General features: G+C 45.4%; 1 protein-coding gene across 2 annotated transcripts in view; it reads left to right on the top strand.

Moving 5' to 3' along the window:
- The first annotated feature begins 715 nt into the window (after positions 1-715).
- Positions 716-17,917, top strand: part of ARMC9 (armadillo repeat containing 9) — a 128,358-nt gene continuing 111,156 nt past the window's right edge. For both annotated transcript variants that reach the window (XM_044290107.1, XM_044290106.1), the window contains exons 1-3: positions 716-845; positions 12,216-12,304; positions 17,310-17,435. In XM_044290107.1, the coding sequence (XP_044146042.1) occupies positions 12,254-12,304; positions 17,310-17,435 (177 nt within the window). In that variant the 5' untranslated portion in view covers positions 716-845; positions 12,216-12,253. The remainder of the gene's footprint in view (positions 846-12,215; positions 12,305-17,309; positions 17,436-17,917) is intronic.

Here is a 17,917-nt window from a genome sequence, read left to right as displayed (position 1 = left end):
ACGGGAGCGCACATAGGCTGGTGCTTTTTCCTATATTGTGCAAGCACCGCCACCACTGATGGATTGCAGGGTGGTCTGTAACCATGGAAACTAGCAGTGTATAATGTGATGGAAAAATGAATCCAGCCAGAAAAGGAAGCAATATGGACAATCACAATACATTAGTAAGTGGTTTGTATTAACGTTCTCAACATAATAAATGCCACTTACAGAAGTGTGACAACCCCTTTAAATCCCCAAGAATAAGGGGGCTTGCCTTGGGTACCATAGTTATCTATCTACCTCTATTTAGGTAAGTGGCTGATCAATCAATGACAGCAAGCTACAAATCGCACATAGGGCCACAGCAACAAGTGAAAGAAGATGTAGGTGCACGTGTGGAGTGAGACCACGGGGAAGATCTGGACAACAATATTCTAAACAGCAAAGTGGATATTGTCTCATAAATTTGACCCCAGACAGTTTCCGTCCACGCTATCACGTGAGCATCACACACTACTGGTTGTCTCCATAACAACTGCTTGGCTTTTCTGTTTTAACAAAACTTTATTGTTCTTGCACCGCACAGCAATTTCGCATTCTTCCCACTACGTGTATAGCTCTGAGGAGAACACAGGTGACTTATATGGACCGCATACCACACCTCCTGCACGTAGGGCAGCGCTGTGGTTGGTTTTCTGTCCGAGCACCTGATTGGCCAGTCATAGACATGTGTTATGTTACAGTCCTGTTGGTTTGCTACAATAAAGTGTCCGGAAGATAAGTGTTACCTTGGTTACGTTGTAACCGTCTTCTAGGCCCGGTGTGGCTGCAGTGCCATAAACCTCCGGGGAGCCCATACAACGGTAGGTAACAATTGCCGTTAGTCCTGGAGCACAGTTCACACACAGTCACCGGAGCCGTGCGATTGTTTCACATAGCGGTGAGCGCATATTGCTGCACGATGGCTGTGCTGGTATATGTTGTGCACTGATTGTATCTACCTGTGATTTTATTGAATGCTAAGAATATTGTTTCATTTTGCTTGCATTGGTTTTAATGGAAAATACTTTTATGTATGAATGGACCCTGGAAGCTGTCAGTAATGACCAGGCTGTAATAAGTCAGGTGGTTATCAGTGTTCTCATTCAGACAGGACAGGAATGTACACGTAATGTGCGGATTGTGAATGTCGGTTTATGTTACGGATATCTGTGTAGATCTGGGGTGGAAAATCGCCAGAAAACTTATGTGACCGTACCCACATTTCACACGTCAGTGAATTGCGGACATGGTCTCCAAAGACAGCACATGTACCCAGTGACTGTAATGTGTGTTTTCACACATCAGTGGTTTTCCACGGACTGCGGGTCCTTGGTGACACCACAGAGACATGTCCTGTTTTTGCGGGTGAGTATGGATCCCTTACGCACACACGTTATAGTCTATGGATCCATGAAAACCACAGACACTACATGGATGCCATGTTGCACATGATGTGCAATCTGCATCTTTTGCTACCCCATTGAAATGAATGGGTCCGTATCTGACCCACAAACAATGCAGACCAGATGTGGATAAAAATACATTAGTGTGCATAAGCCCTTAGGTTGGATTCACACGTCCGTGTTCCGGATGTGTTTGGAGTCTGTATTTCATGATGTGTGTCACCGCTTGACTATAACTGACTCAAACTGAGCATCCTAGATCCCTATGTTTGGGTTAGCCAAACCCCGGTTATGCACAATTAACAGTAAGACCCAGTCGGAATATACACCAATGCTGCGACTACCCTAAGACTTTTTGTAGCGCTGCCGATTGAGTTTAACTATTAGGCCAGACACACACGAGCAAGTTCAATGCGAGAAACTTGCAGTGTCAGTGGGAGGTCCTGTTCCGGCCTTCACACCTCTGACAGGATCGCCCAGTGTTAGGGATCATTCACACAACCGTGGTTTGGTAAAAAGGATGCAGACCCATTCACTTCAATCGGGCCGCAAAAGATGCGGTCAGCACTCCGTGTGCTGTCCTCATCCGTTGCTCAGTTCCGTGGCCCCGCAAAAATTATAAGTCATGTCCGTTTGGTGGACAAGAATAGGCATTTCTATAAGGCTACATGCACATGACCGTTGTGTGTTTTGCAGTCTGCAAAACACGGATGGCATCCGTGTGCACTCTGCAATTTGCGGAACGCAAAGACAGCCATTGATAAAACTGCCTATATTTTTTTTGGGCGGACCACGGAATGGAGTGCTCTCCGCATCTTTTGCGGCTCCATTGAAGTGAATAGGTCCGCATCCAAGCCGCAAAATCTGCGGCTCGGATGCGGACTAAAACTACGGTCATGTGCATGTAGCCTAAAGGGCTGTCCGTTCCGCAAGTTGCAGAAGGGCACACGGCGGGATCCGTGTTTTGCGGATCAGCAGTTTGCGGAGCGCAAAACACCGCACCGTCGTGTGAACAAGCCCTAATAATGATTTATAATGTGTGGCCCTGAGAGTCCTGGAATCTACTGAATTACACTGACATAATGCTGTCAGTGTAACAATAGAATACAGGGCTCTCAGGGTCACACAGCTTTATAAAGAACTATAATGCCATGCGATCCGGCACTGACATGATGCAAGTTTATCACATTGAACTCATTTGTCTGTGTCTGGCCTAGGGCTACTTTCACACTTGCGGCAGAGGATTCCAGAAGGCAGTTCTGTCACCTGAACTGCCTGCCGGATCCGTCAAAATGTATGCATGCAAACTGATGGCATTTGTCAGACGGATGTATGGCAAATGCATTGAAATGCCAGATCCGTCTCTTCGGTATCATCCGGAAAGACTGATCCGGCATTTATTATTTTAACATTTTCTGCGGTCTGAGCATGCGCAGACCGCAATGCCTGATCCGTTTTGCCGGAACACTCGGGGCTGGATCCAGCATTAATGCATGTCAATGGGAAAAAATGCCGAATCTGGCATTCCCGCAAGTGTTCTGGAATTTTGGACGGAGATAAAACCGTAGCATGCTGCGGTTTTATCTCCATCCTGAAAAGGCAAAAAGACTGTACTGAAGACATCCTGATGCACCCTGAACGGACTCTCCATTCAGAGTGTATTAGGGTAAGAGCCTCTAGGACGAAAATCAATACCGGAAAAGAATAACGCTAGTGTGAAAGTACCCTAAGGCTTTTTGTAACACTACTAGTTGAGTTGTTGGCATTCTTGTGGACTGCAGCCACTTGATAAGGTCTCTTTACACAGGACTAACATTTGTTCCTGATAATTGGTCCATGTAAATGTAAATTTACATTATGTTACAGCCTTGTGCTAAAATGAGGGAAAAAATAAGTTTTCCATCCATCATTCTCCACTCAAGCCCCCTTAATGAGAAAGTAAAAATAGAATTTATAAAAAAAAAAGAAAAACTAAAATTTTGCATGGACATAAGTATTCAGACCCTTTACTTTGACACTAGAATTTAGCTCTTGGGGCCTCCCATTTCTCTTAATCATCTTTGAGATGTTTCTACATCTTCATTAAAGTCCACCTGTGATAAATTCAGTTGATGGGACGTAATTTGGAAATACACAGCCCTGTCTAAATAAGATCTCACAGCTGACAATGCGTATCAGAGCAAAAAACAACCCATGAGGAGGAAAGAACTGCCTGTAGAGCTCAGAGACGGAGTTGTGTATGGAGGCACAGATCTGGAGAAAGGTACAACAAATTTGCTGCTCTGAAAGTTCCCAAGAGCACAGTGGCCTCCATAATTCTTAAATGGAAGAAGGTTTTGAACAACCAGGACTCGTCCTAGAGCTGGCTGTTCCACCAAATTAAGTAATTAGGGAGAAGGGCTTTGGTAAGAGACATCATCAGAAGATCATTCTGGCTGAGCTCCAAAGATCCTGTGTGAAGATGAGAGAAACATCCACAAGGTCAACCATAACTACAGAACTCCACCAATCTGGGCTTTATGGCAGAGTGGCAAGAAAGAAGCCTCTTGTCCGTAAAAGACACATGCAAAAAAAAAAAAAAAAGTACCTAAGGGACTCTGAGAAACAAGATTCTCATGTCTGATGAAACCAAGATTGAACTTTTTGGCCTCAATTCTAAGCATCATGTTTTTGATGGAAAACATATTAAATAATTATAGTGGATGGCACTCCTTGTGTAGCTGTTGGTGCTCAGTGGAAATAATCAATTTGAAATAGGAAAAAACCACGGCACTCGTTTTTCAGATAATCAGAGATAATTCATTTATTGTCCATCCCAGAATTGGATCTTTTGAATAATGGCCAATGTTTCGGTCCACTAGGACCTTGTTCACGGCCTTAGCGTTTGTAGATCGGGAATCGGGGTATTAACATAAGGACGAAAAGGGAACTGCGCAGTTCCCTTTTCGTCCTTATGTTAATACCCCGATCTCCCGCTTGACATTAGTCCTCCTGACATCTCCCGATCTACAACGCTAAGGCCGTGAACAAGGTCCTAGTGGACCGAAACGTTGGCCATTATTCAAAAGATCCAATTCTGGGATGGACAATAAACAAATTATCTCTGATTATCTAAAAAACTAGTGCAGTGGTTTCTCCCTATTTGATGGAAAACAGGCACTGCTCATCACCTGCCCATTACCATCCCCACAGTGAAGCTTGCTGGTACCAGTATCATGCTTTGGGGGTGTTTTTTTAGCGGCAAAGTACAGAGATATCCTTAAAGGGGTTGTCCAGGTTCAGAGCTGAACCTGGACATCCCTCCATTTTCACCCCGGCAGCCCCCCTGACATGAGCATCGGAGCAGTTCATGCTCCGATGCTCTCCTTTGCCCTGCGCTAAATCGCGCAGGGCAAAGGCATTTTTCTGAGTTCCGGTGACATACCGGGCTCTCTATGGGGCTGACAGGCAGCCCGGTGACGTCACCGGCACTGATGGGCGGGATTTGGCTCTGCCCTAGCCAGTAAAACGGCTAGGGCAGAGCTAAAGCCCGCCCCTCAGAGCCGGTGACGTCACCAAACACACTGCTGGGCGGAAGTTACCGCCCGGCAGTGTGTTATTGAAAACACAAGAGCCTGTGCCCTGCGCGATCTAGCGCAGGGCACTGGAGCGCATCGGAGCATGAGATGCTCCGATGCCAGGCTCAGGAGGGCTGCCGGGGTGAAAATAAGGGTATGTCCGGGTTCAGCTCTGAACCCGGACAACCCCTTTAATGAAAACCTGGTCCAGAGTGCTCTGGACCTCAAACTGGGCTGAAGGTTCACCTTCCAACAAGACCGTGATACTTGGCACATAGCCAAGACCGCACAGGGGTGGCTTAGAGACAACTCTATCAACATCCTTGAGTCGCCCAGCCAAAACCCAATTGAACATCTCTGGAGAGACCTGAAAAAGGCTGTCCAACAGTCTCCATCCAACCTGACAGAGCTTTAGAGGATATTCAAAGAAGAATGGCAGAAAATTCACAAATCTAGGTGTGCAAACCTTGTGGCATCATACCCAAGAAGACTGGAGACTATAATCACTGCCAAAGATGCTTCAAATAAGGTCTTGTGCACATGGCCGTTGCCTGGCTGTGCCTGTATTGCTCCCCCCAAACAGCTGGTCTGCAATATGTGTCCCGGCCACGTGCACACCACATCACGGACCCATTCACTCCCATTGGGGACCGCAAATTGTCATCCCCCAATGCACGGAACGGCCGAGCAATGGCCATGTGCATGAGGCCTAAGCCCTGAGTAAAAGGTCTGAATGCTTATGTCAATGAAACATTTTAGTTTTTCATTTTCAATAATTTAGCAAAGATATCTAACATTCAGTTTTTTCTCTGGCATTATGGAGTATTGAGTGCAGATTGATGGGGAAAAACTTGAATATTTTTATTTTAGCATAAAGCTGCAGCATAACAAAATGTGAAAAAAGTAAAATGTCTCCAAATGCAATGTAAATCACCATTACTGGCCAGCAGATCATGCTGTGTAAACTGAGATCCACTGCCCAGAAACAATGAATCTATATGGGGATGAGCAACTGCAGTAGCGATTGCTCATCCCCATACAGTGGAGGTGAATGCTGCATGTAAATGCAGCTCTCACCTCCTGTGATCAGCAGGCAATGATTGGAAAGAAGCACTTCCTTCCCGATTCCCTGCTCAGTCTGCGTGTGTTAGCCTGGTTTTACACGGGCGTTGCGGGAAAAGGTGCGGGTGCGTTGCGGGAACAGGCGCGATTTTTACGCGCAAGTTCAAAACATTGTAATGCGTTTTGCATGCGTGTGAGAAAAATCGGCATGTTTGGGATCGGGGTTGTGTAGATTGTATTATTTTCCCGTATAACATGGTTATAAGGGAAAATAATAGAATTCTTAATACAGAATGCATAGTACAATAGCACTGGAGGGGTTAAGGGTTAAAAAAAATATTAATTGAACTCACCTTAATCCACTTGCTCGCGCAGCCGGCTTCTCTTCTGTCTTCATCTTTGCTGTGTACAGGAAAAGGACCTGTGGTGACGTCACTGCGGTCATCACATGGTCCATCACATGATCTTTTACCATGGTGATGGACCATGTGATGACCGGAGTGACGTCACCACAGGTCCTTTTCCTGTACACAGCAAACAAGAAGACAGAAGAGAAGCCGGGCTGCGTGAGCAAGTGAGTTAAATTATTATTTTTATTTTTTAACCCCTCCAGCGCTATTCTACTATGTTATAAGGGAAAATAATAATGATCGGGTCTCCATCCCGATCGTCTCCTAGCAACCGTGCGTGAAAATCACACCGGGGGGAGGAGGGCTTGTTGCTTGGCCCTGTTTTGTCAGCTGAAATTATGAGCTTTATTGCTCATTTTGCCTGAAGCACCCCTGAGAGACAACCCTTTTAGGATGTGGCTCTATGCAGCCCAAAACATGTCTGTGTGTGGCCCCAGTGAGAAGCTGGTTAGTGCACTATTTTGAGACAGGCCTGGATGACTATAAGGTTAAGGGCCAGCAGCAGCATGTTGTAGGGCCTGGAGTATGCAGCCAGCATTGTGCAAACCTGGCCTTACATGTTTCTTGAGGTCTTGCTACTCAAACCATAGTTGTCATAGAGCCCCACCTAAAGGGCTTGTTCTTTTGTCCTTAAAGTACAACTTTCAGATGTGAGGCTGTTCTTCTTGCTGTGCAGGAGCAAATGGGTATAATTTTAGCTCTCTACTGTTCACCTGAGCATACATCACCTGTATAGCAAAACCAGACAACATCTTTAGCAATTTTATTTCACCATTTTTTTTCAACATCATATGAACCAGAGAGACCTCCAAAGTAACATTCAGCTGAAAGTGAGACCAGAGAATTACAACATCCCACAAAACTAGTTCTCTTTGTAGAAGAACAAGCGAACCAGAATGTCTCGAGAGACTTGTCTTACTTGGTTGACTTAACTTGTTGGGTTCTCTTTATCATTAGGGAGACCAATCAATATGCATCACAGTATTGTATACCTGGCGACACTACTCTTGGTTTCTAGAAAGAGTATATTGCAAATCGCATATCTTGATTCTTCTGGCATTAGATAGGATATCCCTTATTTTCTTGTTTTGTCAGGCAAGCTAATTTTCATACCCTTTGTCTTTCTGATTATATTCAAATTAGTTTTTCTTCCAAAACAGAAAATAATGCCTTTTTTTTTTTTTTTTTTTCTTGCCTGCCGAACGAAGATATGTGATTTGCATATACTCTTCCTAGATACCAAGAGTAGTGTTGCGTGGCATACAATACTCATGCTTATATTTTTGTCTCGCAAATGATAAAGAGTACCCCAAAAGGCAAGTCAACCAAGTAAGATGAGTCTCTCTTCAAACATTCTGATTCTTCTGCCCTTCTAGAATGAGAACTAGCTTGCATGTTTCATTGAGAGAAGTGTAAGCTTTGTAGGGTGTTGCAATTCTCTTGTCTCACTTTCAGGTTACTTTGAAGGTGTCTTTGTCTGAAGTTGATCCAAACTAGTGAAATAACGTTTCTGAAGGTGTTGTCTGTCTTTGCTATACTGATGATTTATCCTCAGGTGAATAGGAAGGAGCTGTCCCATTGAAGTGAGACGTCAGGAGCTATAATTATACTTAGTTGCTGCTGCACAGTAAGAAGAACACAGCAGCAATGAGCGCTGCATTATCACACATTGGATTGGCAGCGATGCTGACTTTTAAACAGCTTATGTAGCAAAGCTAGAAAAATAGCTAATCCAGCCTCGCGTCTGCAACTAATTGTTTCAGGACAAAAGCCCTTAATCAGATAAAAGCAGAATAAGAACAACATTTCTAATTGCAAGGCCTTAAAGGGTTTCTACCACCAGAAATACTGTTATGTAGCTGACTGACATTAGCGATGCGCCCATGTCAGCACTACATAACAGTAGGTTTCTAACAGTAGTTCCTGCAGCCGTTTTTGTTAAAAATGTACTTTTATAGATATGCTAATGACCCTCTAGGTGCTATGTGGGCGTCATTAGCACCTAGAGGGCTCCGTTCACTAACCATTTCAGCCGCCCATCGCGTCCCTCCAGCCCGCCCCGCTCCTGTTGATTGACGTGAAACTTCTCAGTATCGAGTACCAATTCCCGAGCCTGCGCCGTGCGCTTCTGTGTTCGGCACAGGCGCAGTGAGTGAATGCCGCGCTCCTGGTGCCGGCTTCCTCATTGTAACGTAGTTGGCGCAGGCGCAGTGAGGAAGCCGGCGCCAGGAGAATACAGAAGCGCACGGCGCAGGTGCGGGAATTGGTACTCGATACTGCGAAGTTTCACGTCAATCAACAGGAGCGGGGCGGGCCGGAGGGACGTGATGGGCGGCTGAAATGGTTAGTGGACGGAGCCGTCTAGGTGCTAATGACGCCCACATAGCACCTAGAGGCTCATTAGCATATCTTTAAAAGTACGTTTTTAACAAAAACGGCTGCAGGAACTACTGTTAGAAACCTACTGTTATGTAGTGCTGACATGGGCGCATCGCTAATGTCAGTCAGCTACATAACAGTATTTCTGGTGGTAGAAACCCTTTAAGGGGGAACCTCTGGGTGGGTACTATTTCTATTATAGAGACCAGTTTACATACGTGACGACTGTTGTAGGCCAGTCTTGATCCCCTGTGTGCTGGAGTAAGATGACCCTAATCTATTAAGATGCAGATGTCGCTTAATAAATTCGGCAACTTAAAGGTGTTTTCTGAGACTAAATACTCGTGACCTGTCCTCAGGATAGGTCGCCAGTGATCTGATCGGTGGGAGTCTGACACCCGGGACCCCACCGATCAGCTGTTTGAAAAGGCATCGGTGTTTGCAGCCTTTCCTAGACCAGTGACCTCACGTTCATCGGTCACTTGCCCTTGGCCCAGCTAAGCCTCGTAGAAGTGAATGGGGCTGAGCTGTTATACCATGTACAGCGCTGTGCTTGGTGAGCATGGAGGAGGCTGCAGCGCTCACAGGAATGTCGGTGCCTTCTCAAACAGCTGATCGGTGGGGGTCCCGGTTGTCGGACCCCTACAGGTCATCAGTATCTGACCGATCAGAGAATAGGTCATCAGTATATAAGTCTTGGAAAACCCTTTCAACTCTGTGCCAGCTAGGAGTTGGCATAGGCATGAGCTGTAACTAAGGGTACTTTCACACTAGCGTTTTCCTTTTTCGGCACAGAGTTCCGTCCTAGGGGCTCAATATCGGAAAAGAACTGATCAGTTTTATCCTAATGCATTCTGAATGAAGAGCAATCCGGGTCAGGATGTCTTCAGTTCAGTCACTGAACAGCGTTTTGGACGGAGGAAATACCGCAGCTGCATGCTGCGGTATGATCTCCGTCCAAAATTCCGGATCAGATGCCGGATCCGGCATTAATTTACATTTAAATGTATTTGTGCCGGATCCAGCATTAAAAATACTGCAATTCCGGATCCGTCCTTCCGCTCTCCGCATGTGCAAACCGGTAAAAATGTGAAAAAAAAATATGACTGATCCGTTTTTCCGGATGATATCGGGAGAGGCGGATCCGTTCTTGCAATGCATTTGTAAGACTGATCTGCATCCGGATCCGTCTACAAATGCTGTCCACTTGCATGCAGATTTCCGGATCGCTCTGCCGCAAGTGTGAAAGTAGCCTTTACGCCAGAAGTTATAGTAAATGCAGTGGGTCGCAATGGGCTCCATCCCCTCTAGCTGCCCCCTGCCCTCTTTTTCTCGCCACTTTAGAAAAGTGACAAGAAACTCCAATTTGCTAATTATTGCACAAATATGGTGTGTGCCACAATTTGCGTCTTTTTAGTGCGACGGTAGTGGCATAAATAGGTTATTAAGGGTCCATTCACACGTCCGTTGTTTCTTTCCTGATCTGTTCCGTTTTTTGCGGAACAGATCTGGACCTATTCATTTTCAATGGGTCCTGAAAAAAAATCAGACATTGTGCTGTCCGTTTTTTTTCAGGACCCATTGAAAATGAATGGGTCCAGATCTGTTCCGCAAAAAACGGAACAGATCAGGAAAGAAACAACGGACGTGTGAATGGACCCTAATATAACGGTTCTGGGGCATTTTTCTCAGAAACCTGTATTGTGCAATTTCTCTTTTCTGCTTTCTAAAACTTTGTGAATGAATTGACAGCTGGTTGTTGGTACCATTCCACATTCGGGCACAGACAGCACTAATTGAACACTGTCACTGTGGGTAGTGGCACACCCACTGCTTGCAACACCCAGTTGCAGATGTATTTCTAGGACATAATCCAGAACTGTTTCTTGGGAAATACAGTTGAGGCATATCGGGAGAGCTGACCGATTCCCTTAAAATAGCTTGTGACTTGCACAATATTGGGGCAGATTTATGAAAACTAAAAAAAAAACCTCTGGCTTTGTTTCCCATAGCAACCAATCACAGTACAGCTTTAATTTGCGCTGAGGTTGGTTGCTATGGGCAACAAAAACGGCCATTCTTGTGGACCGTTTCACATCTGGTGTGTGACATCCCATGACCATGCATCATATTTGTATTAGGCTAGGTTCACATAAGGGTCGTGAATCCGGTAGCCTGTTCCGCCAGAGGATCAGGCTACCGGCGTTCACTATACCTGGCATTGCCGGATACGACTGTTTACCTCCCAGATCCCCTTTGACTATAATGGGTTCCGACATAAATCCTGACTTTGGGCGGACAAAAAAACGTTGCACGCAAGGTTTTCTGGGGTTGGCCGACAGCCGGCATTTATGGCGCAACAGGCTACTGGATGTGCAACTGTGAACATAGCCTTGTGTCAGTAAATGGGACTGAAGCAGTGGCTGGGAGGATGGCGCAGCAGCAATGCCTTGCCGCTCACATTCCTTTATCTATCATTTTACGGTATGTTGAAGGTCAACATTTTCTTTTTTTCCATTTTTTTTTTTATCTTTTGCCTTTCTATTCGGGTTTTCCTTTGTAAATATGAATGTAGGTATTAATGTGCATATATTAGTGTGTTGTTTCTTGAACTTGTGTAGCCAGAAGCTATATAATTATATGGGAAGTGGCAGACAAGACATAATAACGTTACCTTGATGTGTAATCACATTATATGGTTTGGAGTCTTTATTACCAGCCGACGAGGCGGAACAAAGAACAGAGCTCTGCCGAGTACAAGGCGTCCTAATTCAATAAATCTGCCCAAGTGAAATTACACCTTTTGGTCTGGAGACAAGAATGTAAGTGCTACTGAGGCCTCTTGCACACGAACGTTGTGTACACGGGGGCAACGACCCGTGTGCACTCCGCATCACGGATGTGGACCCATTAACTTGAATGGGTCCGCAATCACGGAGATGCGGAACGGAAGCACGGATCGGAACCCCACGGAAACACTGCGGAGTGCTTCCGTTGTGTTTCTGTCCGTGCCTCCGCACTGCAAAAAAAATAGAACTTGTTCTATTTTTTTTGTGGTGCGGACGGATCACAGACCCATTCAAGTTGAATTGGTCTCAATCCATCCCAGCCTACGCGCGGACGTTGCCCATGCATTGGGGACCGCAATTTGCGGTCACCAATGCATGGAACGGATGCACAACGTTCATGTGAAAGAGGCCTGAGTGAGAGAACCTAGCCCGGCCCAGGAAGGTGGCCTCCATAAATAGGTCCTCCTGGTGACTGGAGCAGTGGAGGGGTGCTGGGGCTGTCCCTTTTGGCTTGTGGGGTCACCCATCTTGTTTGGATTTCGGGATTATTTTTTGCTTTGTAATAATTTGCTCTTTCCTTTTGTTTTTTAGATTTTCTTGCTATGTGAAAGCAACCGATTTGTCTAAAAATGGGTGACATTTTGGCATACGAGGCCGATTTACTTGGATTAGTAAAAGAAGTAAGTATAGCATGCTCTGCAATGTATTTACATCAAGCGCTGCATCTCAAGTATTTCACACTTAAAGGGGAGGTTTTGCTAGATTTTTAATAATTTAAAGCAGGTACTGAAACCAGTTTTTTATTTTTGTTAATCTGTTTTTATATCCTGATTGTATAATTTTTTTAAAATTCTGTTTTCTGTATGTGATGTTGGGGGCAACCATCTTGTCCGATCTGCTGCTCTGTTAATCGCAGTTCAGATCTATCTGTTGTCAATGGTGGATCCTGTGTTATCTGCCTCCAGCTTTCTAATAGAGGTGGGTGGTCTGCCAGTTCAGATGACCACAGTTATTGTGTACGGTCATCTTGGGGTACCCACTGTGCAGTGCAGATTTCAAAATATAAACTCAATTTTTTGTGTGGATTTTGTGCCTTACTACACCAAATCCCCACCAAAAACCACGATACTTGCGGTTTTTGGTATGTGTTTGATGTGATTTTGCCACAGATCTCACCCTTGCATTGAAAAGGGTAAAATCCACACAAACAATTGACATGCTGTAGATTTCTAAATCACTTTCTGCACACAAGAAAAAACAAAAGGGAGATGTATCATTCCCTTTATGCCTGAAAAGTGACGATAAAAAGTCGCAGGTTCAACTTTTCAAATAATTGTCGCATCTCCCCTTTTTCATAGTCCTTGCCTCTTTTCTGAAAGCGGGTGTGGCAAGGGTGGTGAAGGGGGCATGGCCAGATGCAGCAACAAATGTATCTTCATTTACGGCAATTTTTTATTTATTTTTGCTTAAATAAGTGATCCGCACTGCATGCAGGCAGCGGCCAGAGTGGAAGCCGTAGGGGGATATAGCCGTACCTGCAGGTGGGACCATCACTGATCATTAGAATGGAGGGCGTTATGTAGAGAACTGAACCTCCACCCCATTCACTTGAACAGGTCTGTGTTGCAGTTTCCAGCTCAGAGCCTGATGAAGCGCAACATTGTACAAAGAATAACCGAAGGGAAATTGCATGATTTTCCTAACTTATGACATAAAGTCATGATTTTATTAAGGACACGGAGGCGAGTATTGCTTTCTCTTTCTTTACTGAACAACCAATAGTAGCAAAGAAATCAAAACAAGTAACCATGGTAACAAGACCCTCCCACATAAGATCAGTATAATAGTCCTGCTTTGCATAGATTCCTCCTCTTTCTTTGGCGGTGACACTCCTCTGTAGACGCTAAATCTCCAGCAAAAGACCTGAACATGAACTCTCCAACTGAAGAACGGAAATGGAGAAGAACCAAAACAACTGTGGATGTCAGGCGTAACTTGCTGGTAATATTCAACCTAAGAAGACACAAAGAGAATAAAAACAGGTAATCAGAACTGCTCAGAATCTGGATAAAGTACCAATCTTGTAAGAATGTATACACGCATCCGTAATTTGAAAATACATCAATGAGGGAATCAATAGACCATTCACAGGAAAAAAGGGGGGAATAAGACGGGGAGGGGCAATACTCGCCTCTGTGTCCTTAATAAAATCATGACTTTACATCATAAGTTAGGAAAATCATGCAATTTTATTACATGACACGGAGGCTCCTATTGCGAGTTTAAAGCTGACTTACCACAGAGGAAAAAACGTGAACGGGAGGACTAAAGTAAAACTTACGAAACGTAGAAACTCAAGACCAATCTGCTAGTTTCACAATGTCCTCTAATCTCGCGCCTGAGACTGCCATGGAGGTCACAGAAGCACCTCTCGTCGAGTGCACAGTGAAGACCGAAGTGTTCACCCCTGCCAAGGACATAATCCAATTAACCCATCGAGCCAGAGTGATACTGGTGACAGGATGAAAGGGACGGCGGTATGACAGAAAAAGCTGAGGGCACGTTGCATCGCAATGCGAGGCAGTGCGCGACTCCTACTCCCTCAGACAGGCGACTGGGCAGAGGGCTGGAGCATTCGGGAAGCTGGGATAGGACACAGATCTAATGTTGGTCTTGGTGCGGCGTGTGATATTGAACACCACCCCGTCCGGAGTGAAGGAGCGAGCGTCATGGTCCAAGGCTCGGACATCTGAGACTCTCTTACAAGAAATCAAACAGAATAAGGAGACCAACTTGGTCGAAAGCTGTCGCAAAGAAAGTTCAGTGTTAGGCGGCCAAGAAGAGAACAAGGATAGTACAGAAGACAAATCCCACGTGGATGAGAAACGGTGTCTGGGAGGACGAGAAAGACGAGAGCCTTTAAGAAGGCGGCATACCAAAGGGTGTTGACCAGCAGGGCATCCATCAAATCCCTGGTGAGAGGAAGAAATGGTTGAGCGAAATACATTGATGGCACGATATGCTTTACCATCTTCGAAAAGCGATGTGAGAAAATGAAGGATCCGTCACAGGTGCTGAAACGGGATCCACGTGGCTATCAGCCCAAGATTTCCAGGCTGCCCGATTAAGCCATCCTAGTTCCGGGGGCCCATACGTCTTCCAAGAGGCATCTAGTAGATTCCGAAACTCCTGCGATGCTCCAGGGTTCACTGAGATCCCTGCAACTTCTTGCCTGCAGGTTTCTTCTAAGACGAGAGGATGTTGTAGACCTGACTGGTCTAACAAGAGGTCTGGGAAAACTGGAAGGAGAGGGCACTGGATCAGACATTCCATCAGCTGAGGGAACCATGACTGGGAGGTCCAGAAAGGAACCACCAGGACCAGTTCGGGTCCCTGTTGGCGGACCTGGGCTAATACTCGGTGGATCAGAGCAAATGGGGGAAAAGGCATACATGAGGTGGTCGGACCAGTTCTGTAGAAAGGCGCTATTGGCTTCCGCGTCTGGATCCTGGCGCCAGCTGAAAAATCTGGAAAGTTGGGTGTTCAAACAGGATGCGAATAGATCTATACAGCAGGGACCCCACCGGGAGGATATGGATGAGAAGACCGTCGTGTCCAATCGATGTAATCGGATAGAAAACGATAACTCCAGTCCGCGTGCGTATTGTGAAGGCCAGGCAGATATTCCGCAACAACGGTGATATCCCTGGTCAGGCAAAAGGTCCAGAAGTCTCGTGCAAGATGGGATAATGCGGTCGAGTGCATGCCGCCCATGGCGTTGACAAATCGTACTGCGGAAATGTCCATCCGTAATCTGATGCAGGTGCTGGTCAGTCTGTTTGCAAAGCTACGAATGGCGAAGAATCCCGCAAGAAGCTCCAAGGCGTTTCTAGTATGGCCACTGAATGGGGAACCAGGAGAGAGAGGAAGGAGGGCAAGAAAATGGAGAGTATGGTCACCAGAGGTTGAGAAGGAAACACTTAGAGGCAAGGGGAAAGGGGTACCCCAAGCTCTATATACGATACAAATACCACGGTACAAATATTCTTAATTACTACTGAACATAAAGACCACAGTGAGTACTTATCTGAGTGGTCAGCAGCAAAGAAAGAGGAGGAATCTATGCAAAGCAGGACTATTATACTGGTCTTATGTGGGAGGGTCTTGTTACCACGGTTACTTGTTTTGATTTCTTTGCTGCTATTGGTTGTTCAGTAAAGAAAGAGAAAGCAATAGGAGCCTCCGTGTCATGTAATAAAATCAGCGGTTCTTTGCTTAGGGCTTGTTCTCATCTGCAATGGGAGTTCCATTCAGGGCTTTCGTCACAGATTCCTTAAAAAATAAGGGTACTTTCAGCAGGATGGATCCGATAGGCTGTTCACCATGTCGGATCCGTCCTGCGGTTATTTTGCCGTTGGACCACCGCTCCGTCCCCATTGACTATAATGGGGACGGGGGCGGAGCTCCGGCGGTGCACGGAGAAAGCCCGCCGGACTAAATTTACTGCATGTCAGTCTTTTTAGTCCGGCGGCTTTCTCCGTGCACCGCCGTGCTGCGCTGGAGCTCCGCCCCGTCCCCATTATAGTCAATGGAGACGGAGCGGCGGCACGGCGAAATAGCCGCAGGACGGATCCGACATGGTGAACAGCCTGTCGGATCTGTCCTGCCGCAAGTGTGAAAGTAGCCTAAGCAGATAAAAAAAGTCTAGCATGCAGGACTTTTTTGTCCAGTAAAACATTTCCAAACTGATTGAAGCCCCATTATAGTGGGGTCTGCTCTGTTTGGTTCAGTGATGTGCAGAATCTGGCACGTAACGTTGTTCCAAACCAGATGGAAATTGCTAATGCTGGTGTGTGAACCCAAAACCCAGCCGTAGGGAGCACTGTGGGTGTTGGTTACGATTTATGGAGCCCTCAAGTCAATCTCGCCATTTAATGCTTGCTGCATGCAGCCAACTCTGCCCCAAGTATTCTCGATATGCAGGCGCCTGCACCCCCCATTTGTCCCATTAACGTTAGTCTTACCCAGTAAAAACACAGGCAGAACATTCTCTCATACATTTTTTTTCTTGTATATATGCATTTTTGCTGCCTTTTTCCTCAGTTCAGTTCCGGTGAGGCACCTCTACAAGTATATATAACTATACCCGAGGATATACATTCAATGAACTAGTTTGGGTGTGTGTATGTGTATGTATATGTGTGTGTGTGTGTGTATATATATATATATATATATATATATATATATATATATATATATATATATATATATAATATACCCGTTCCCTAAGAGGACTCTATCGCCTCAGGTCCTTACTTTGTCTGAAGGCAGCTGGTGATTGAAAAGCGTGAATATCAACTCGTGCAGCGTAAATGTTTTTTTGTTCAGCGTGCAGAACCAATGTTAGTCTGCCCATGACCTGAGCAGGGCCCCTCCGTGCTCTGGCTTCCGTTTTACAGAATGTGCCTAACCGCCTACGTGGCTCTTCTTATGTTACACCATATGCTCCCCAGTTCCCAAAGTAATTAAATGCAATGCCACCACGGTGCGGGGAAACAGCAAAACTATTAAGATTGTCATACGCAAAGTGATCCCATTTCCTGTGGATACAGATCATGTGAGTTTTTACACTGCAACCTGCTCGTCTTAGTCTTATGTGCTTCTTCTTTATTTGTTGTCTCTTAGTTTCTTAATTACGGAGAATTCCATGAGACCCTCAAAAGCTTTTCAAAGGAGTGTAAGGTTAAAGGAAAACCAATTCCCAGAAGTGATGGCTCTGTCACAAGGGATTCAAGGACTTTACTTATACAGGTTGGTATATTACAGGGCTCCTCCAAGATAATACTGGGTATTTATGTTTAACCCTTCAACATCTAAAGGCCCCTTTTACGTGGCCTCATGTAGCAAACGATTATCGGGAAGGAAGCGTTCCTTCCTGACAATCACCTGCTCATCAATTGCATTTGCTTGCAGTGATCCCCTCCACAGTATAGAGAGGAGCAATCACTAATGCCATCTCTCATCCCCATACACAGTCACTATTTGTGGGCAGCAGAGACAACAAACGATGATTTCCATGTCGGCACAGACATATTACCCGATGATCGAGTGTTTTGTTCACTCCTTATGTAATCTCCGGCACCTTTTACACAGGTAGAGTATTGCTAATGAGCATTCGTACAAACGCTCATTAGCGATAATCTACCCGACCATTGTGCAGAGTAAAAGGAGCCTTAAAGGGGTTGTCTGCTTTTTACTATTGATGACCTATTCTCAGGAACATTTCAGCTGTA

The sequence above is a fragment of the Bufo gargarizans genome, chromosome 4, assembly GCF_014858855.1.
Source record: "Bufo gargarizans isolate SCDJY-AF-19 chromosome 4, ASM1485885v1, whole genome shotgun sequence".
In the NCBI taxonomy this organism is placed as follows: domain Eukaryota; kingdom Metazoa; phylum Chordata; class Amphibia; order Anura; family Bufonidae; genus Bufo; species Bufo gargarizans.
Note: the sequence above shows the minus strand (reverse complement) of the source record. Positions and strands in the feature narration are given on the sequence as shown.